At 40.3% G+C, this 24,048-nt stretch overlaps 1 protein-coding gene across 2 annotated transcripts in view; it reads left to right on the plus strand.

The window, feature by feature from the left end:
- The window catches only part of SNTG1 (syntrophin gamma 1), a 1,290,858-nt gene that overhangs the window by 1,244,670 nt on the left and 22,140 nt on the right, over positions 1–24,048 (plus strand). For both annotated transcript variants that reach the window (XM_073631576.1, XM_073631575.1), the window contains 2 exons: positions 4,620–4,772; positions 16,255–16,347. In XM_073631576.1, the coding sequence (XP_073487677.1) occupies positions 4,620–4,772; positions 16,255–16,347 (246 nt within the window). The remainder of the gene's footprint in view (positions 1–4,619; positions 4,773–16,254; positions 16,348–24,048) is intronic.

The raw sequence follows: 24,048 nt of genomic DNA on the forward strand, positions 1-24,048 counted from the left end.
CTCCTTAGGACTATATGGGATGCATAATGGGTTTTTTCTGATATACCACCACTCATGTAGGAGGCATACAAGTATAAACTGACCCATACGCATATACCCCAGCCATTGAACTGCAATTCTTACAGTTCCTAGTATTTTATATCAGGAGGTATAACACTGAATCTCTTCTGTACACTAACTTGAAGATCTGGGTGATAATCAAAAAATAACGTTTGCATAACGTTCCCCTGTATAGGCTGAGTCAAACAGGTTTTCCGGTAGCGCCGTTTTCCCTAATATTTCTTAGTATCAAAAATCCATACCAGACCCTTATCCGAGCACGCAACCTGGCAGGCTGCAGGAAAAGAGGGGGGACGAGAGAGCGGCCCCCCTCCTGAACCGTACCAGGCCACATGCCCTCAGCATTGGGAGGGTGCTCCCATCCCATCCTCCATCTTCTTCTTCTTCTGATTCTTCTGGTTCTTCTGGCTCTTCTGGTTCTTCCTCCGGTGTTCTCGTCCAGCATCTCCTCCTCGGGCCGCTCCGCATCCATGATGGCATGGAGGGAGGCTCCCTCTCTTCTCTTCATCTTCTTTTCTTCTTTATATTCTTCTCTTCTTCATCTTCTTCTCCGAGCTGCTCCGCATCCATGGTGGCATGGAGGGAGGCTCCTGCTGTGTGATGCTTCTTAAATAACAGGGGGGTGGGGCCACCCGGTGACCCCGCCCCCCTCTGGCACACAGTGACTTGACGGGACTTCCCTGTGGCGTCACGGGGAATGCCACAGGGAAGTCCTGTCATGTCCCCATGCATCAGAGGGGGGCAGGGTCACCGGGTGGCCCCACCCCCCCATTATTTAAGAACCGTCAGAAGAGGAGAAGCGTCACACAGCGGGAGCCTCCCTCCATGCCAGCATGGATGTGGAGTGGCCCGAAAAGAAGATGAAGACAAGAAGATGAAGACAAGAAGATGAAGAGAAGAGCGGGAGCCTCCCTCCATGCCATAGATACAGAGCGGCCTGAGGAGAAGAAGGGAAGAAGACGCCGCAGAAGAGATGCTGGATGAGAACACCGGAGGAAGAACCAGAAAAACCAGAAGAACCAGAAGAAGATGAAGGAAGATAGAAGAAAGAAGAAGCATTTAAATAAAGGAATTGTCAAAAACTGTCTCTTGTCATTTTTAACATTCTTGACAGTTTTTTAGTGAAATGGTAGGGGTACATTTGTACCCCCTTACCATTTCACACAGGGGGGAGGGACAGGATCTGGGGGGCCCCTTGTTAAAGGGGGCTTCCAGATTCCGATAAGCCCCCTGCCCGCAGACCCCCACAACTACCTGCCAGGGTTGTGGGGATGAGGCCCTTGTCCTCATCAACATGGGGACAAGGTGTTTTGTGGGGCTACCCCAAAGCACCCTCCCAATGTTGAGGGTATGTGGCCTGGTACGGTTCAGGGGGGCACTCTCTCGCCCCCCCCTCTTTTCCTGTGGCCTGCCAGGTTGCATGTTCAGATAAGGGTCTAGTATGGATTTTTGGGGGGAGCCCACGCCGTTTTTTTTTTTTTTATTTTGGCACGGGGTTCCCCTTAATGTCCATACCAGACCTGAAGGGCCTGGTATGGAATTTAGGGGGACCCCCATGTCATTTTTTTTTCAATTTTGGCCGGGGTTCCTCTTAATATCTATACCAGACCTGAAGAGCCTGGTATGGAATTTAGGGGGACCCCCCCACGTCATTTTTTTTTTTAAATTTTGGCCAAGGCCAAATTTTGGTTCGGGGTTCCCCTGTGGGGAATTCCCATGCCGTTTTCATCAATGAACTTCTATGTGTATTGTCGGACCGGCAATACATTAAAAGCTGCGAGTAGTTTTAAATGACTTTATTTCCTTTGAAATGTCATTTTGCTGTCAGACTGTTCTAAACACGGGAAACATGCGCCCCTTTACAGGCATACTATAGACACCCCCCAGCTACGAAATGTAAAGGGATATTACACTTTTATTGTTTCACTTTAAGCATTATTAAAATCGCTGCTCCCGAAAAAACGTCCGTTTTTAAAACTTTATTTTGCATTGATACATGTCCCCTGGGGCATGTCCCCAAACACTTTTTATGACAATACCATGCATATAAGCCTTTAAAATTAGCACTTTTGATTTCTCCCATAGACTTTTAAAGGGTGTTCTGCGGCATTCAAATTTGCCGCGAACACCTCAAATTGTTCGTTGTTCGGCGAACTTGCAAAAAGCCGATGTTCGAGACGAACATGAGTTCGACTCAAACTCGAAGCTCATCCCTAGTCAGGATCCTCCTGCCCAACCTAGGCCTTGACCCCAGTCGGTACTCCGGACATTCCTTCCAAACTGGAGCAGCCTTGGCCGCATCCCAGCACGGGGTTCATCAAAAGTTTAGGCAGGTGGAAAGCTGCCTGCTTTGCTCAGTACATCCCAAATCCTCAGGTAAAAATGTTGCAATCATTCACCTTGCTCAGTGAGTAACACTAAACCAATATAGAGTAGACATGTGCATTCATTTTCGTCCAAATGCATTTTCGTCCGAATTTCTGTAATTTCGTTTTAACAAACGATAACGAACGTGCAGAATCTGAAAACCGAAAGATCCGACATAAACAAATGCTTCATTTTCGTTGCAACAACAGTTCGTTATAGATAGGAGATTCGACATGACGCTGACAATAGCGATCTGTGTCCATCGAACCTGTGGTCGAATGTGCCTAACCTTAGCTCTATTAGTCCAAGATTATTCTACATAGAGAGAAAAGATTCGACATAGAGAGAAAAGATTCGACATTATAGAGACAATAGCAAAAAAGGTAGAATGTGCCTAACCTAATTCTATTAGTCCAAGATTATTCGACATAGAGAGAAAAGATTCGACATGAAGATTCAACAAAGCAGTCGCCGCGAGTGGAAATTTATGGTCAGATAGGCTATAGAAGAATTCTAATGTTGGTTGACTAGTAATAATAGTTAATAAATATAATTATTACTAGTGTCATACAACATTAGAATTCTACTATAGCTTGTAGGTGAAACATTTGACCGGAAATGTACGATTGCGGCGTCGTAGAGTTTAGCTGCTCCGTCGAATCTTCTTAGAACATTCGACAGACACCATAAGCCTTCAATGACAGATTCGACCTTAATTATTTCGGATTTTCGGACGAATGCATTTTTTAACGAAACTAAATAAATAAAAACGAATTTCAGGAGTAACTAAATAAATTTAGTTTTCGGACGAAAACTAAATTCCGAAACGAAATATTTCAGTGTGCACATGTCTAATAAGAGCTTTCACCCCTACCTGAATGTTTTTTGCCCCCTTTTTTGGTATACCGACCAGCAGACCAGGGCACATTTCATGTTGTAAGTCTTATGGCATATTTATGTGGTTCACATCCATCCCGGTTGAAGGGCTTCGACCATAAATAAGAATTCCAGTATGGTGGCCTTTATTTATGGGAGGAGTCCGGGGGGGTACTTAAGCAGCCCATTCATCTTTGGTCTTTGTCGGTTCCTGTGCACGATACCCTCCCTCCCATTCCCTTTTTCAGGGCATTTCTCAAATTAATTTCTCTCCACAAACATCTATTACTTATTTTGGGTATGCCCCTTTTTTGGTATACCAACCAGCAGAGCAGGGCACACTTCAGGTCCATTTCATGTTGTATGTCTTATGGCGTGTTTATGTGGTTCACATGCATCCCATTTGAAGGGCTTCGACCATAAATAAAAAGGCCAGTATGGTGGCCAGAATTTATGGAAGGAGTCCGGGGGCTATTTAAGCAGCCCATTCATCTTTGGTCTTTGTCAGTTCCTGTGCACGATACCCTCCCTCCCATCCCATTTTTCAGGGCATTTCTCAAATTCATTTCTCTCCACAAACATCTATTACTTATTTTGGGTATGCCCCCTTTTTGGTATACCAACTAGCAGAGCAGGGCACAATTCATGTCCATTTCATGTTGTAAGTCTTATGGCATGTTTATGTGGTTCACATCCATCCCGGTTGAATGGCTTTGACTATATATATAATTATATATATATGTACTGTATACATTTTATAATAAAGAAAATAAAATAAACTTCAGGGGGGGGCAGCCAGACAGCAACTAAAGGTGCTGCTGATATACAAAAAAGGGAGACCTAGAAAGGAATATGTACTGCAATGTGGATCACTGTATATAGAGCTATCAATCCTTAATCACATATGTCAGCTCTACCTATCTACTTCCAAAAACATTGACAAATACTTGCTGAAAATGCTGCATTTTAATAGTTAAGGGGCTGTTTATTTATTCTGTGAAAAGTATAAAAGCCAACATATTGGTGTATCAAAGATATCCCTTTGTGAAAAAATGCACAGATTGTAAGGTTTTAAGCTTACAAAAAAAATTTAAAAAATCTCATGCTAAAATATTTTGTTAAATAAAGTCTTTAAAAATGTGCACACCCTATGAATTCAGTAATAACCAGTGATGATGATGATCTTTATTTACCTTTCATTATAGTATGGCTGTTTGTACTTATGATTTTGGTTATTGTGGCATATTTAAATCAGGGAACTGTAAAAAAATATTACTTGATGTATGCTAGATTGTATAACTTCAGGTTTTAATCAGGACAGTGATCTTCTGGACCGACGGAAACATTGCTTTGGCGTTCAATCTGAATCTGGGGAGGACCTGTATTTCTCTGTGGAGTTGGAGAATGAACTTACAACCTGGGAGAAAGCATTCCACACAGCAACTTTTCTAGAAGTTGAAAGGATACAGGCAAGCACTCTTTGTAGTATCATTTATGTGTGATTAGGTAAATCTAGATGATCAAAGTTATATTGTCAGTTTTACTTGGGCGGACCCTTTTGACTTTGAATGATGATCACTGTGATAACCACAGCACAGAAATTGGGAGTGTATGGCCATTCTTAGTACACTAAAAACATGTACATTGGCTTTTGAATAATATGAGAAATCTGAGGTGCCTATTGACAGCATATTTCACATTTATGCAAATACACGCAAATATTCTATTCTAGTAAAATATTCTTCTAGTGGTATGGTATATTAAATACTATATATTTAGTTTTCTAACATCCAACCAAGGATAGTGAGAAGAATAACATGCCTTTTTTGGTTACTAACAGCTGTATGGTGTTTATAAACTCTGTATGGAAGGTCAGCCATAAATACAATAAGCATCTGACTGCTTTGGCTTATTTCTATTCACATATTGCATATATTTGGGCCTAGAAAAAATGTTTTGACTTGCATACACTTTATTATTATTTTACCTCTATTTTGTAAAGACAGGTGTAACGTAGGACCTCTAAGTGGCATTTTAGAGCAGATTTGACAAACACTAGTAAAATTGTTTATTTTTTTTTAAACTTTTAAAGCAATATAATAAAATATCTTTTAAAGCCCCACATCTGGCTTCTCCAGGTAAGGGGCAAGTGTGTCAGAATTGGGTTAGGAGGGAGGGGTAGGAAAAAATAGTTTTTGCCCAGGATAGGGCTTTAGATATGCAAGTCCTTAAGCTCCATATAGTCTTCCATTTTCTCTTGCAAGATTAGGGCACTTTCAGTTTCCATTAAAACATTTTTATATTTATATTTTGAGACAGGAAACAAAGGTCCCTTTTCACGATTACCAAACTTAAAAGTTCAGACCTCAATTTACAAACACACCTGAGAGATTCAGTTAGAGAGCAACAGTCTAAAAGCAAGCAAATCCTGCTGTGCTTTCTAATTAGAAAATCGTTTTTGAAAATTCATAATTCTATGTGGCAATTGTCATGGGTGTACCATATATTCAAAATTTATTTGAAAAATGTATTTTTTAAGTCGTAAATGTATTCCTGTTCATTGACTTCAAACCACGCAGTCTCCCTTGAAGAAATTTGTCAATAGGGGGCGCTAAGTGAACACTACTTGTGTATAATTGGCAGTCAAATAGCAATTCATACACTAATTACTACTTATAAAAAAAAGTTACATACATGATAGGAGTGATAAACAGTGATTAAATGAACTAAGTAAAATAAATTAAAAAGTGCCCAAACACAAGAAAGTTCATATACTGAACAACAGCTTGGTGATTTAAAAAATAATCCATGTGCTGACAGTCCTTCACCACTTGACAGACAATCCAGATCACCCAATGTGCTCTAATACAAAGCCTGCTCACCAGATTTCCATGACCTCTTTAACTAAAAAGAAGGTCTGGGATCACTAGGTCAATATGCTGGAAACAGGTAGAGTGCAGACAGGTCCATTATCTCCTATGTTTGGCTTTCCTCTCACACAGTTAACCATGGGGGATAGAAGACAAATGTGGACCAATAGCGTAATATTGTTTTATTAAAGCGGAGTTCCACACAAAAATGGAACTTCCGCTTTTCGGAACCCTCCCCCCCTCCGGTGTCACATTTGGCACCGTTCAGGGGGGAGGGGGGTGCAGATACCTGTCTAAGACAGGTATTTGCACCCACTTCCGGCATAGACTCCCATGGGAGTCTACGCCTCTTCCCGTCCCCACCGTGCTGTCTCCTGGGAACACACAGCTCCCAGGAGAGAGCGGGGACCACTTGGGACGCGCGTCTTGCGCATGCGCAGTAGGGAACTGGGAAGTGAAGCCGCAACGCTTCACTTCCTGATTCCCTCACCTAGGATGGCGGCGGCAGCTGCCGAGAACCGAGCGGGTTCTCGGCGTCCCCTGCCGACATCGCTGGACCCTGGGACAGGTAAGTGGCCATGTATTAAAAGTCAGCAGCTGCAGTATTTGTAGCTGATGGCTTTTAATATTTTTTTTTTTGGCGGTGTGGGTGAACCCCCGCTTTAAGACAAGCCAGACAATTAGACAATCGTAAGATAACGAAACGTACGTTGAGGCGCCTTCCGGTCACATAATTTCAGGGTCCCAGCTTCCGGTTTGTCTCTCAGCATTGGTGGAACGCACGCCGACAATCCAGCGCAAGCTGAGTGGCGGAGCTTCCATAAAACTTTTACTATGGGTATTCCTAGTGCCAGGGAGGCACCACCTAATGTAAGCAACTTATTGTCCTGATGACGTAAAATTACGAAACGTACGTCGAGGTGCCTCCCGGTCACATCATTTCCAGGTCCCAGCTTCCGGTTTGTCTCTCAGCATTGGTGGAACGCACAATGACAATACAGCGCGAGCTGAGCAGCAGAGCTTCCATAAAACTTTTACTACGGGTATTCCTAGTGCCAGGGAAGCACCACCTAACGTAAGCAAGTTATTGTCCTTATAACGTAAGATTACGAAACTTACTTCGAGGAGCCTTCCGGCCACATCATTTCCGGGTCCCAGCTTCTGGTTTGTCTCTCAGCATTGGTGGAACACACACTGACAATCCAGCGTGAGTTGAACGGTGGAGCTTCCATAAAACTACTACAGGTATTCCTAGTGCCAGGGAGGCACCACCTAATGTAAGCAAGTTATTGTCCTGATGACGTAAGATTACAAAACGTACGTCAAGGCGCCTTCCGGTCACATCATTTTTGGGTCCCAGCTTCCGGTTTGTCTCTCAGCATTGGTGGAACGTGTGCTGACAATCCAGCGCGAGCTGAGCGGCGGAGCTACCATAAAACTTTTACTTTACTACAGGAGGCACCACCTAATGTAAGCAAGTTACTTGTTGGCTTGTCTTAATAAAACAATATTACGCTATTGGTCCACATATGTCTTCTATCCCCCATGGTTAACTGTGTTGGAGAGGAAAGCCAAACATAGGAGATAACGGACCTGTCTGCAGTCTACCTGTTTCCAGCATTTTGACCTAGCGATCCCAGACCTTCTTTTTAGTTAAAGAGGTCATGAAACTCTGGTGAGCAGGCTTTATATTTGATTACATTGGGTGATCTGGATTGCCTGTCAAGTGGTGAAGGACTGTCAGCACATCTCTGGATATGCTGTTGTTCAGCATATGAACTTTCTTGTGTTTGGGCACATTTAATTTATTTTACTTAGTTAATTTAATCACTGTTTATCACTCCTATCATGTATGTAACTTGTGTTTTTTATAAGTAGTATTTAGTGTATGAATTGCTATTTGACTGCCAATTTTACACAAGTAGTGTTCACTTAGCACCCCCTTTTCACACATTTCACATTGCCTAGTATCCCACTAGATTTGGGGAGCAGCTTCTATAGTTTGTTGAGGTTTCACTTATTTGGTGCCAGGTTCGCTTATTCACAGTCTCCCTTTAGGCCATAAGGTAATAAGCCAACTTATGACAAGTTGCCAGGGCTGTTACCTGAAAAATATGCACTCCACCTAATGTTGCAGTCCCTTCCATAAACAACCCTTCTTGTCCTTACCCACCAGGGCAGCATTTCAGAATGTAGCTACATCCAGATTTTTGGTATGTAAACCCTAAAGGAAGTTTTAAAAGCATTTGAATGCCACTGTTTTTACATTATACATTGTTCTATATTTAGCAATAAGTTTAGTAAATGGAAATTTAGATTTTTTTTTAATTGCCATCTGAATAGTTATCAGTTCTATGTTCAGTCTTGATAATTCTGATTAATGATGTTTTAGTTATTTTAATAAAAGGACATGTTTACAATTAGATGTCTGTTCAGAAACATGACTGGTAATTATTTATATTTGTGATTCTTTTTTTTTATGCATTATTAGACATTTTCAACAATCATTTAAATTAGATTGTAAGGGCAATGACTTAATGATGATGAAAGAAGGAAACATTAATAACTATTTATCAGTGTCATAGTTCCTGTTAAAGGATATGTTTTAATGAAAGGAACAGCTTGCCTGCATATGGAAAATATAGTCTCACAGTGTGCCTTGACAGTAAAAATTAAAATTTTAGTCTGGATAATTATATCACATGCTGCTTTTTCTATAAAGTACTGCACTCAAAGAGTGCAAATAAAATAAATATAACTGTGTCCATTCAGCTTAAAATAATCATTCCAAAATTACATTTATTTTCACGCTGAGAATCATCTAACTAAAAAAGAAAGGAAATAAAAAGAAAATAACCTATTTCAGTCATCTGGTTTATGATTTAATATTGTGCATAATTCCAAAAAATAAATAGAATTACCATGAAGTCAACTTGCACGCACAAAAAAGCAGCTTTCCCCTCCAGGAATAGAATAAATATAGTTGACCCTTGACCTAAGTTCTTATACCTTTAAGAACTGCTGTGGCTAGTTCTTAACTTTTCCTGCTTGTTCAACCATTACAAAGGAATATAATTCACTGGAAGGTAGACATTGCTACTGGTGTTCCCAACTGCTTTAAGCTGATGAGTTATGCCCCGTACACACGGTCAGACTTGCCAACGGGATAATCTCCGTAGGCATTTCCGACGGAAAGATTTTGAACATGTTCTCTATCTAAGTCCGTGGGAAATGCAGACAGAAAAAGTCCGATGGGGCATACACACGGTCGGAATATCCGACCAAAAGCTCCCATCTGACTTTTTCTGTCAGAAATTCCAACCATGTGTATGCAGCACAACTCTGCTTTCTAGTATCTACCGATAACCATAATATCACTTTTTGGGTGAACTGACTCTTTAGTAGACATGGGCCGAACACCCCCCTGTTTCAGGATTCCCGAACAGAGGGAAGGTTCTAACTCGAACGGCAAACCCCATTGAAGTCTATGGGAGCTGAACAGGAAAAACAAAAAGTGCCCATTTTGAAGGTTTATATGCAAGTAATTGGCCATAAAAGGAGTATGGGGTCAATGCATTTTTTTTAAATGATCTGTTTTGCAGGAGCAGTGATTTTAATTATGCTTAAAATGCAACAATAAAAATGAAAAATTCCTTTAAAAGACAGTGCCTGGGGGGTCCCCATAATGTGCATGTAAAGTAGAGCATCTATAGAATGCATAAAACATGCTACAGCAAAAATGACATTTCTAAAGAAAAAAAAAAACTAGTTAAATCCCATTTAAAATGACTCACGATTTCAATTGCCGACACCCAGCTATTGAAAAAATAAAGAAAAAAAACAGCGTGGGGCCCCCCTCCAGTCCATACCAGGCCCTTCATATCTGGTATGGATTTGGAGGGGAACCCCATGCCAAAATTTGAAAAAAAAAACAGGAGCCCCCCCAAAATCCATACCAGAGCCTTACCTGGGGCATGCAGCCTGACAGGTCAGAAAGGGGGAGGACGAGTGAGCGCCCCCCCTCCTGAACCATATGAGGCCACATGTCCTCAACATGGGGGGTGGGTGCTTTGGGGCAGGCCCCCCCAATTGCAGTCCTCTCATGTGAATGAGTATTGGATACATAGTACCCCTACCCATTCACCAAAAGTAATAAAACCAGAGACAAGTTTTTTTATTAAAAAATAAAAAAATAGTGTCTTTCAAGTGTCCCATCATCAATCATGCCGCCCACTGGCCCAAAAAATAAAAATAATAAAAGAAAGGCGCTGCCTTTTGGGATGGCCTCCCGCCGAATGCCTCCTCTACGCTTTGACATTTCCTATATAGGTAAGGGGTGGGACCACCTGGCTATGTCACCTAGTGGCACCACACCTTCTTACATCATGGACTGGTGCATGCTGGGTCTGTGACGTCACAAGGGGGTGGGACCATGATGCGACATTGCCATTGCCTTACCTATTTACCTCTTCCCCCAAGCACCCACCCCCTCATGTTGAGGGCATATGGCCTGGTATGGTTCAGGATTGGGGGGCTCTCACTCTTCTGCATGCTGCATGCCCGGATAAGAGTCTGGTATGGACGGGGGGACCCCATGCCGTTTTTTCTTTTTTACGGCACTTTTTTTAACAACCAGCTTACACTGCACTCTGACTGGGCAAAGCTTTGCCCAATCAGGGCCCAGAATACACTGTGCAGTGCTCAGTGCATTGCAGGGTATTCTTCGGGTGAACTCCCAGCGAACACCCTGCAAATTCGGTTGTTCGGCAAACGTCGGAACAGGTAAATGTTCAGTCCGAACTTATGCTTGGGCCCAACCATTCCCCCATCCCTACTCTTTAGTGAATTATATGACCAGCCATTCAGTTAACAGCACACAGTCTAAAGTTATGTGGTCAATGAATATCCATACAAAAGTTGGCTAAATCATAGAGGAAAATCTGATTCAACTTTTGAATCCAGAGGAATAAAGTGGCACCTCTTTTCAGTCGAACAAAATCCTCACTATTAGTTATGAATGGTACTGTATGCAGGGGTAAGATTTTCCTACTGAGCCATTGGGAATCCATTTTACTGATATAACTCTTTACTTTAGACATTTTTTGATCATCACAAACCTGTGACATGGAAATAAGTATTTACATTAGCGAACAGTAAATAAGTTTAAGGCTGGCTTCACAACTATGCATTGCAGCAAAAAGTGGCAATGCACCTTACATGCATTGTTGGCATTCATTTTGAATGGCATCCCAATGTGTTGGCATCCCATTTAAAGGAATAGGTTGCCTAAAAGCATAACTCCAGCCCCACCTTTAGGCTTGAATGGTTGTAAAGGCACCTCTCTATATTGAAAATGCTTTATTTTACTCCACATTGTGAGCTTTTCACAGTGTGTATTAGAGGCTACAGCAATTTAGACCTCTTACCATTTACTGGCTGAAGACCATTCAGCATCATCTAGCTCAGTCCAACCTGACTTTTCCTGACCAGCCCCTTCCACGAATGGGATTTCAGTTCTTTCAATCATGGAAGCTCAGCATCATATGTGGTCCTTACCTAGGGGAGTATATATGCATGTGTGTGTCTATATGTGTGTGTGTGTGTACATCATCAGTATATACAGTACATGCAGTAAGAGGCTAAGACAACTGACTCAAACATTTTTAAAGCATTTTACACATTTATACATTTCCACATGCCTGTAATATATCCACCTGCCGACTGCAATACGTATATATACATTGTGGCTTGCAAGTAGTTAACCAGGGTTATGGCTGAAGCTATCATAACCCCGGAATTTTTTTTTTTAGCCGGCAATTGGCTTTCTCATGAAAGCAGTCCAAGCAGCTAATTAGCCGCTGGATCTCCTTCAGAATTGATATGCAAAGCTTTGTGTTCTGATTGTCCAGCAAACATAATCCTTTCCCCACAAATCAAATGCATTAACCGCTTTATTGCCATTTCAGCCTAGAGTTCAAACTGCATACCTCACAGTGTGCATAGTTTGTATGTTATCAACAGGGCCATGGGAATTAGAACTGAACTGTGGGCGAACAGCTAAATACACAGGTGAAATACATATACGGAAGCTGTTTTACCTGACAAGAGATTTGTATTCCTGTTCACTCAGTCTTGAGATTAACATAACTCTACTACAGCACTGTCCTTTCTGGCAGGGTAGGAGACCTATTTTTTCTCTGTTGCAGTTAAGTAACAGTTATAGGTCTTGTCCCTCACCAGCCTGTGACTGGACAGTGAGACGAAAAGCTAGACATGTGCGGTCCGTTTCATTACGAATTAATCACTTCAGCCCCAGAAGGATTTGCCCCCTTAATGACCGGGCCATTTTTTGCAATACGGCACTGCATCGCTTCAAATGACAATTGCGCGGTCGTGTAATGCTGCACCCAAACAAAATTGATGTCCTTTTTTTCCCACAAACAGAGCTTTCTTTTGGTGGTATTTGACCACCTCTGCAGTTTTTATTTTTTGAGTTATAAACAAAAAAAGACCAACAAAAAAAAATATATTTTTTACTTTTTGCTATAATAAATATCACCCAAAAATATATTAAAAAAAACAAATTTCTTCCTCAGTTTAGGCCAATATGTATTCGTCTACATATTTTTGTCAAAAAAATCACAATAAGGGTATATTGATTGGTTTGCGCAAAAATTATAGCATCTACAAAATAGGGAATATTTTGGCATTTTTGTTAATTTTTTTTACTAGTAATGGCAGTGATCTGTGATTTTTATTGGGACTGTGACATTGCGGCGGACAAATTGGACACTTTTGACACTTTTTTGGGACCACTGAAATTTATACAGCGATCAGAGCTAAAAATAGCCACTGATTACTGTAAAAATGTCATTGGCATGGAAGGGGTTAACACTAGGGGGTGATCAAGGGGTTAAATGTGTGTCCTAGGAAGTGATTCTAACTGTGGGGGGATGGGACTGCCTGGAGGAGGAGACCGATCACTGTTCATACTTAGTATGAACAACAGATCTGTCTCCTCATTCCTGACAGAACAGAGATCTGTCTGTTTACATTGACAGATTTCCATTCTGTCTCTCTCAGAAACTCAGAATCTCGAAAGCCTGGTGGACATCACGGCTACCAGGCATGCGCATTGGCTCCGGCGGCGCGCGCGTCCCCTAGTGGTCTTAAAGCGGCGGACGTATCGCTATGGCAATTTGCCCAGGAGGGCCAACATGCCGCAGTATAACTGCGGTGGTTGGTCCTCTAGTGATTAAAATTCAGACGAATTTTCATGTTTCAGAAATTCGAATGTATCCGAGTTTCCAAATTACAATAGTACCAAATTTAAACAAATACAAAATAAGGAAAAAAAATTGGATGAAATTCAAATTCTAATCATTTTCAAATAATTTTTGAATTTCCAAAAAGGATAAAATAGAATAGAAAATAAAGGAATAGAATAGAAAAAAAACAATAGACTAGAAAAGAATATAAGAGAAAATAATATAATATAATAGAGTAAAACAGAACAAAATAGAATAGAAAATAAAATAACACAATAGACTGCAATATAATAGAAACAAATAGAATAGACTAACATAGAAAGAATATAACCATCTTCTGAAATGCGAATTTCAAACAGAATAAATTTGAATTTGAATACATAAGAAAAGAATAGAATAGAAAAAAAGAATAGAATAGACTACAATAGAATAGAAAAGAATAGAATTTAAAAAAATAAAATAGAATAGCTGGGAAAATAGATTGAGTGACTCTAAAATATCACGCACCTCATCCCTGGTATTAGAAGTGAATGGAAATAGAAGGATGAAAGCACCACTATAATTCCATCCTCCTATTTTCATCCAATAAAATAGAATAGAATAGAATAGAACAGAATAGAATAGATTGAATATAATCATTTCCCAAAATTCAAATAGAATCAATTTGAATTTGAATAGAACAGAAAATAATAGATTAGAAAAGAATAGAAAATAACAGAATAGTATAGAAAAAAATAACAGAACAGAATACAATAGAACAGAAAGAATATAACCATCTTCTGAAATTCAAATTTTGAATAAAATAAATTTGAATTTGAATAGAAATTAAAATAATAGAATAGAAAAGAATAGAATAGAATTAACAAATAAAAAAGTATGATTAAAAAAACAATAGAATAGAACAGATTATAATAGAAAGAATATAACCATTTCCCAAAATTCAAATAGAATCAATTCAAATTTGAATAGAAAATAATAGATTCGAATAGGAAGATGGTTATATTCATTCTATTCTATTCTATTGTTTTTTATTATATTATTATATTATATTCTTTTCTATTCTATTCAAAATCAAATTGATTCTATTTGAAATTTGGAAAATGGTTGTATTATTTCTATTCTATTCTATTCTATTCTATTTTTTTAATTCTATTCTTTTCTATTCTATTTGAATTTCAGAAGATGGTAATAATCTTTCTATTTATTCTATTATTTTTTTATTCTATTCTGTTCTATTCTATTCTATTCTGTTCTTTTATTTTCTATCCTATTTTGCTCTGTTTTACTCTATTATATTATATTCTTTTATTTTCTGTTATATTTTTTCTATTCTATTCTATTTTTTCTATTCTATTTATTTATTTTCTATTCTATTTTATTCTCTTGGGAAATTGGAAAACGATTCAAATTCGAAAACTATTCGAATTCGAAAACTTTTTGAATTCAAAAGCTATTCAGATTCTAAATTGATTAGAAAACTTTTAGAATTGATTAAAATTCTAATTCAAAAAAATTTTAATCGATTCGAGAACGAATAAACAAAACTAATTCAGAAAACAAATTAAATGAATGAAACTAATTTAACTAAACTAATTTATGTAAACAACGAATCGAAACAAAATGTAACAAAACTAATTTTTTTGTTCTGCACATTAGGGATGGGCTGAACACCCCCTGGTTCGGTTCGCACCAGAACATACCAAACAGGCAAAACATTTGGTAGAACAAACGAACACCGTTAAAGTCTATGGGACACGAACATGAATAATCAAAAGTGCTCATTTTAAAGGCTTATATGCAAGTTATTGTCATAAAAAGTGTTTGGGGACCTGGGTCCTGCCACAGGGGACATGTATTAATGCAAAAAAAAGTTTTAAAAAAGGCCGTTTTTTTCAGGAGCAGTGATTTTACTAATGCTTAAAGTGAAATAATAAAAGTGAAATATTCCTTTAAATTTCATACCTGGGGGGTGTCTATAGTATGCCTGTAAAGTGGTGCATGTTTCCCGTGTTTAGAACAGTCCCTGCACAAAATGACATTTCTAAAGGAAAAAAAAGTAATTTAAAAGTACTTGAGGCTATAATTAATTGTCGGTCCCAGCAATACAGATAAGAGAAGTCATTGAAAAAAAACAGCATGGGATCCCCCAGTCCATTGCCAGGCCCTTTGGGTTTGGTATGAATATTAAGGGGAACCCTGAACCTAAATTTTCAAAAAAATTGTGTGGGGGTCCCCCAAATTCCATACCAGGCCCTTCACATCTGGCATGGATATTAAGGGGAACCCCGCACCAAAATTTGAAAAAAAAATGGCATGGGAGTCCCCCCAAAAATCCATACCAGACCCTTATCTGAGCACGCAACCTGGCAGGCCACAGGAAAAGAGGGGGGACGAGAGAGCACCCCCCTCCTGAACCGTACCAGGCCACATGCCCTCAACATGGGGAGGGCGCTTTGGGGTAGCCCCCAAAGCACCTTGTCCCCATGTTGATGGGGACAAGGGCCTCATCCCCACAACCCTTGCCCAGTGGTTGTTGGGGTCTGCGGGCAGGGGGCTTATCGGAATCAGGGCTCTACTATTCAGGGGACTGCAAGAAGCTGACGCCAAGTAAAATTCAGATACTTAAACTAATGTTTAAAAAAAAGTATGATGTCTTAATGAATATAGAGCTGCAATAATCTATGTCTTATATCTTCCTGGAGTTCAACTTTAATATTTAAAAGAAGCGTGCATTCTAACCTGTTTTAGCAATACTTTGATTTTTTGCCTAATCTATTTTGATTGCTAATAATTATTTTATTATTTATTTTCAGTGCAAAACTTATGCCTGCGTTATTGACAGCCATTTAATGGGCCTTACCATTGACTTTGGTATGGGATTCATCTGTTTTGATGCTGCAACCAAGGTAAACCATTGCAAACATGTCACTATTGATTCTCAACAATAAAGATTCTGATTAAAAACTATTTTCTTGATTTCGTTTTATTATTACTTGATTTTGTATAAATTATGCACAACATTATTGTAAACACAGCTTAAAATAAACCCATCAGTAACTGTAAAACTTTAAAATTGAAAGTCTTATGTAACAACATAAACTGTGACCTACCCAATGAGAATGCCTTAGTGAGCAATGAGCAGAAGGTAGGTAGGGCTTAAACTTAAAGTCAAGGATGTAAAGTCCTTAGGTAATAAAGTAAAATTGATTTCATTAAGGCTCACAGAGGAAGATCTATATATGTGAAAAACAGTGCTGCACCACTCATGTTCAATAATCCTTATACATCCAAGCTTACTAATGCAATACAATATCATAATAAAAAGCATATATCATAAAAAATAAAAATTACTATGTCTCCCAACACCAATTGCATATTTTCTGCCTACGTACAGTTGTGCTCAAAAGTTTGCATACCCTGGCAGAAATGTTGGCGTTAATATTGAAAACATGACTGATCATGCCAAAAAGCTGTCTTTTATTTAAGGATAGCAATCACATGAAGCCATTTATTATCACATAGTTTTTTGGATCCTTCTAAAATAATGATAACAGAAATCACCGAAATGGCCCTGATAAAAAGTTTACATACCCTGGAATGTTTGGCCTTGTTACAGACACAGAAGGTGGAACACACAGGTTAAAATGGCAACTAAAGGTTAATTTCCCTCCCCAAAAAAAATTTGGGAAGATTTGGGAGGCATGAGTGAAGCCAAAACATCTAACTATTGACTGAGGTGTGTGGGTCAGTCCCCACTACACCTGACACAAACCCCCTCCCACCAACAACAAACCTCTCTATGTCTCTTTTTGTGAATGTGAGATAGGAGTGTATCTGCCAAGGATGATCGGGCTGACCTCCTACACCTCTACCTTAGATGGGTACTGTACTGAGTATGCCTGTAAAATCTTAATGAAATCTGAAGCAAAACTTATGCTCATGTGATGATGCTTTTGCTGTCAAATCTCTACATTAGGGATGAGCTTCGAGTTCGAGTCGAACTCATGTTCGACTCGAACATTGGCTGTTCGCAAGTTCACCGAACAGCGAACAATTTGGGGTGTTCGCGGCAAATTCGAATGCCGCGGAACACCCTTTAAAAGTCTATGGGAGAAATCAAAAGTGCTAATTTTAAAGGCTAATATGCAAGTTATTGTCATAAAAAGTGTTTGGGGACCTGGGTCCTGCCCCAGGGGACATGGATCAATGCAAAAAAAAGTTTTAAAAACGGCCGTTTTTTCAGGAGCAGTGATTTTAATAATACTTAAAGTCAATCAATAAAAGTGTAATATCCCTTTAAATTTCGTACCTGGGGGGTGTCTATAGTGTGCCTGTAAAGGGGCGCATGTTTCCTGTGTTTAGAACAGTCTGACAGCAAAATGACATTTTGAAGGAAAAAACTCATTTAAAACTACCCGCGGCTATTGCATTGCCGACAATACACATAGAAGTTCATTGATAAAAACGGCATGGGAATTCCCCAAAGGGGAACCCCGAACCAAAATTAAAAAAAAAAAATGACGTGGGGGTCCTCCTAAATTCCATACCAGGCCCTTCAGGTCTGGTATGGATATTAAGGGGAACCCCGACCAAAATTTAAAAAAAAAAATGACGTGGGGTTCCCCCTAAATTCCATACCAGACCCTGCAGGTCTGGTATGGATTTTAAGGGGAACCCCGCGCCAAAAAAAAAAAAAAAAAACGGCGTGGGGTCCCCCCAAAAATCCATACCAGACCCTTATCCGAGCACGCAACCTGGCAGGCCGCAGGAAAAGAGGGGGGGACAAGAGTGCGGCCCCCCCTCCCTCCTGAACCGTACCAGGCCACATGCCCTCAACATTGGGAGGGTGCTTTGGGGTAGCCCCCCAAAACACCTTGTCCCCATGTTGATAAGGACAAGGGCCTCATCCCCACAACCCTGGCCGGTGGTTGTGGGGGTCTGCGGGCGGGGGGCTTATCGGAATCTGGAAGCCCCCTTTAACAAGGTGACCCCCAGATCCCGGCCCCCCCCCTGTGTGAAATGGTAAGGGGGTACATAAGTACCCCTACCATTTCACGAAAAAAGTGTCAAAAATGTTAAAAATGACAAGAGACAGTTTTTGACAATTCCTTTATTTAAATGCTTCTTCTTTCTTCTATCTTGCTTCATCTTCTGGTTCTTCTGGCTCTTCTGGTTCTTCTGGTTCTTCCTCCGGCGTTCTCGTCCAGCATCTCCTCCGCGGCGTCTTCTGTCTTCTTCTCCTCGGGCCGCTCCGCACCCATGGCATGGGGGGGAGGCTCCCGCTCTTCTCTTCTTCTTTTCTTCTTTTCTTCTTTTCTTCTCTTCTTCTCTTCTTCTTCATTTTCTTCTCCGGGCCGCTCCGCAATCCATGCTGGCATGGAGGGAGGCTCCCGCTGTGTGACGGCGCTCCTCGTCTGACAGTTCTTAAATAATGGGGGGCGGGGCCACCCGGTGACCCCGCCCCCCTCTGACGCACGGTGACTTGACGGGACTTCCCTGTGGCATTCCCCGTGACGTCACAGGGAAGTCCCGTCAAGTCACCGTGCGTCAGAGGGGGGCGGGGTCACTGGGTGGCCCCGCCCCCCCGTTATTTAAGAACTGTCAGACGAGGAGCGCCGTCACACAGCGGGAGCCTCCCTCCATGCCAGCATGGATTGCGGAGCGGCCCGGAGAAGAAAATGAAGAAGAAGAGAAGAAGAGAAGAAAAGAAGAAAAGAAGAAAAGAAGAAGAGAAGAGCGGGAGCCTCCCCCCCATGCCATGGGTGCGGAGCGGCCCGAGGAGAAGAAGACAGAAGACGCCGCGGAGGAGATGCTGGACGAGAACGCCGGAGGAAGAACCAGAAGAACCAGAAGAGCCAGAAGAACCAGAAGATGAAGCAAGATAGAAGAAAGAAGAAGCATTTAAATAAAGGAATTGTCAAAAACTGTCTCTTGTCATTTTTAACATTTTTGACACTTTTTTCGTGAAATGGTAGGGGTACTTATGTACCCCCTTACCATTTCACACAGGGGGGGGGCCGGGATCTGGGGGTCACCTTGTTAAAGGGGGCTTCCAGATTCCGATAAGCCCCCCGCCCGCAGACCCCCACAACCACCGGCCAGGGTTGTGGGGATGAGGCCCTTGTCCTCATCAACATGGGGACAAGGTGTTTTGGGGGGCTACCCCAAAGCACCCTCCCAATGTTGAGGGCATGTGGCCTGGTACGGTTCAGGAGGGAGGGGGGGCCGCACTCTCGTCCCCCCCTCTTTTCCTGCGGCCTGCCAGGTTGCGTGCTCGGATAAGGGTCTGGTATGGATTTTTGGGGGGACCCCACGCCGTTTTTTTTTTTTTTTTTGGCGCGGGGTTCCCCTTAAAATCCATACCAGACCTGAAGGGTCTGGTATGGAATTTAGGGGGAACCCCACGTCATTTTTTTTTTTAAATTTTGGCCGGGGTTCCCCTTAATATCCATACCAGACCTGAAGGGCCTGGTATGGAATTTAGGGGGACCCCCACGTCATTTTTTTTTTTTAATTTTGGTTCGGGGTTCCCCTTTGGGGAATTCCCATGCCGTTTTTATCAATGAACTTCTATGTGTATTGTCGGCAATGCAATAGCCGCGGGTAGTTTTAAATGAGTTTTTTCCTTCAAAATGTCATTTTGCTGTCAGACTGTTCTAAACACAGGAAACATGCGCCCCTTTACAGGCACACTATAGACACCCCCCAGGTACGAAATTTAAAGGGATATTACACTTTTATTGTTTGACTTTAAGCATTATTAAAATCACTGCTCCTGAAAAAACGGCCGTTTTTAAAACTTTTTTTTGCATTGATCCATGTCCCCTGGGGCAGGACCCAGGTCCCCAAACACTTTTTATGACAATAACTTGCATATAAGCCTTGAAAATTAGCACTTTTGATTATTCATGTTCGTGTCCCATAGACTTTAACGGTGTTCGCATGTTCGAACGAACTTTTTTCCTGTTCGCATGTTCTGGTGCGAACCGAACAGGGGGGTGTTCGGCTCATCCCTACTCTACATCTGTTAAGAATGGTAGGAATACTTTCTAGGATGTCTGTATTGTTGTTCAACCCGATATAAATTGTTTGTTCTGTAAAAACCTAAATAAACTTTTTCGTTAAAAAAAAAAAAAAGAAAAGGTTAATTTCCCACATTTGTGGCTTTTTAAATCACAATTAGTGTCTGTTTATAAATAGTCAATGAGTTTGTTAGCTCTCACATGGATGCACTAAGCAGGCTAGACACTGAGCCATGAGGAGGTAGAAAAGAACAGTCAAAAGACCTGCGTAACAAGGTAATGAAACTTTACAAAGATGGAAAAGGATATCAAAAGATATCCAAAGCCTTGAATATGCCAGTCAATACTGTTCAATCACTTATTAAAAAGTGGAAAATTAGGGGCTCTTTTGATACCAAGCCAAGGTCAGGTAGACCAAGAAAGATTGTAGCCACAACTGGTGAAAGAATTGCTTAGAATACAAAGAAAAACCCACAGGTAACCTCAGGAGAAATACAGGCTGCTCTGGAAAAAGATGGTGTGGTTGTTTTTAAGGAGCACAATACGATAATACTTGAACAAAAAAAGAGCTGCATGGTCAAGTTGCCAAAAAGAAGCCTTTTCCATAAAAAATCCTGGTTACAATATGCCCAACAACACCTTGACACGCCTCGTTGGCTTTTTTGTGGCATTGGCGCAGTACAGGCTTCCTTCTGGCAGCTCAAGCTCGGGGAGCCTGGTGGACCTCACAGCCGCCAGAAAATATATAATAAATTCCGCGCTCAGGTTAAAAGTGGGTTGCAGCCCCCCTATTGGGTTCCCATGGGAACTTACAGAAATAATGATAAAAAGTGGGGTAATTGGCACTACCCTGTGAACCACTTAAGAAAAAAAAAAAATTGTACAAGAGATAATGTAGAAGCTACTGAGCCAAGGCTTTCTTATAGAACAAAGTGTGTGTATACGCACCCCCAATATTAAAAATGTGATACACAAAAACAGGCGTGTGACAGGTACACCAAATTATATAAATAATTTACCAAAATATAAAAGGAAAGTGAGTGTATCTCTTAGTAAAGCTGAGGTTAACAGCTCAGCATATAACTATTATGGCACAAATACTACCTCAATTGCCCAGCCAGATATACCAACCATTTACCATGTGATATCCCAATTCACTGTATACACAAAAAATGTGCATAAATAGATAATAAACACACCACCGTAAATGAAGTGCAAATTACATCCACACCTACGTATATGTAACAAACAGAATAAATGTGTAAACAATATAAAAATATACATTCAATGTAAAAATTACAATTCGCAATTGTGAAAATGAAAAATAGAAAAAAAAGAAAATAATGTGATCCCAGAGTGTCAAATAATGTCATATAACAGGTGACTTTGGTGCTCAGCACGTAATGTTACTCTTGGTGCTCCCCCAATGAGTCCCCATTCACTGCGGACTGGCTCTTCCTGCACATTTTTCATTGCATCTTTGTTGTCTGCCTACCGGCGATGGGAAGCTGTTGTTTTTATATACTTTTTTAATAAAATACAATTTTAAATACTGCACTATGGGAGCCCCTTGTTTCTTCCTGTGAGGACCCCACCCTGAGATACTGTGGAAGGATCTGGGAGGTCCTGATTGGAGTGCACCCCTGAGTTTGAGAGGACAGGTGGAAAAGCCCGATGGAGGAACTGATGGAATAGCACAGAAAACCGAGGAGGAGGTTTATCCACAGTCAACCACTCTTTGCTTATTACCCCTGCAGGGGTAACTACGTCTGGTGAGTGGAGACTCATTGGGGGGAGCACCAAGAGTCACATTACGTGCTGAGCACCAAAGTCACCTGTTATATGCCATTATTGGACACTCTGGGATCACATTTTTTCTTTTTTTTTCTTTTTCATTTTCACAAGTGGGACTTGGAATTTTTACATTGAATATATATTTTTATATTGTTTACACATTTATTCTGTTTGTTACATATACATAGGTGTGGATGTAATTTGCACCTCATTTACAGTGGTGTGTTTATTATCTATTCACATTTTTTGTGTATACAACGAATTAGGATATCACATGCTAAATGGTTGGCATATCTGGTTGGGCAATTGAGGTAGTATTTGTGCCATAATAGTTATATGCTGAGCTGTTAACCTCAGCTTTACTGAGAGATACACTCACTTTCCTTTTTTATTTTGGTAAATTATTTATATAATTTGGTGTACCTGTCACACGCCTGTTTTTGCGTATCGCATTTTTAATATTGGGGGTACGTATACACACACTTTGTTCTATAAGAAAGCCTTAGCTCAGTACCTTCTACATTATCTCTTACACAAATTTTTTTTTTTCAGTGGTTCACAGGGTAGCACCAATTACCCCACTTTTTATCATTATCACGGCCGCCAGGCATGCGCATTGGCTCCGGCGGTGGGATCATCGTATTGTGCTCCTTAAAAATAACCACACCATCTTTTTCCAGAGCAGCCTGTATTTCTCCTGAGGTTACCTGTGGGTTTTTCTTTGTATTCTGAGCAATTCTTCCGTCAGTCGTGGCTGCAATATTTCTTGGTCTACCTGACCTTGGCTTGGTATCAAAAGAGCGATTAAAGTGATTAAACAGTACTGACTGGCATATTCAAGGCTTTGGATATCTTTTTATATCCTTTTCCATCTTTGTAAAGTTTCATTACCTTGTTACGCAGGTCTTTTGACTGTTCTTTTCTACCTCCTCATGGCTCAGTGTCTAGCCTGCTTAGTGCATCCATGTGAGAGCTAACAAACTCATTGACTATTTATACACAGACACTAGTTGTGATTTCAAAAACCACAAATGTGGAAAATTAACCTTTAGTTGCCATTTTTACCTGTGTGTGCCACCTTCTGTATCTGTACCAAGGCTAAACATTCCAGGGTATGTAAACTTTTTATTAGGGCCATTTCGGTGATTTCTGTTATCATTATGATTTAAAAAGGATCCAAAAAACTATGTGTATAATAAATGGCTTCATGTAATTGCTATCCTTAAATAAAAGACAGTTTTTTTGGCATGGTCAGTCATATTTTCAAAATTAATGCCAAAATTTCAAAATTTCTGCCAGGGTATGCAAATTTTTGAGCACAACTGTATGTGCATAGTCTCTCACATATTAAATGACACTGGCTAGTGTTATGCTTCTTTCTTATTTTTAGTCCATACTTGGACCACTGCTTGCTTGTATTATACTTTACATTGTCTAATAAAATGTTTGAGCAAAAAAAAATGAAAATAGTGTTTCTGCGAGTCTTTAACCACTTACCAAAACCAAGGTTTTACCCCCTTAATGATCAGGCCATTTTTTGCTACAAATAGAGCCTTCTTTTGGAGGTATTTGATCACCTCTGCAGTTTTTATTTTTTGCGCTATATAAACAAAAAAGAATGACAATTTTTGAAAAAAAACACAATATTTTTTACTTTCTGGTATAATACATATCCAAAAAAAAATAAAAATTTTAAAAATGTATCAGTTTAGGCCGATATGTATTCTTCTACATATTTTTGGTAAAAAATCGCAATAAGAGTATATTGATTGCATTGATTTGCGCAAAAGT

The sequence above is a fragment of the Aquarana catesbeiana genome, linkage group LG05 (genome assembly GCF_042186555.1).
Source record: "Aquarana catesbeiana isolate 2022-GZ linkage group LG05, ASM4218655v1, whole genome shotgun sequence".
NCBI classification, from domain to species: domain Eukaryota; kingdom Metazoa; phylum Chordata; class Amphibia; order Anura; family Ranidae; genus Aquarana; species Aquarana catesbeiana.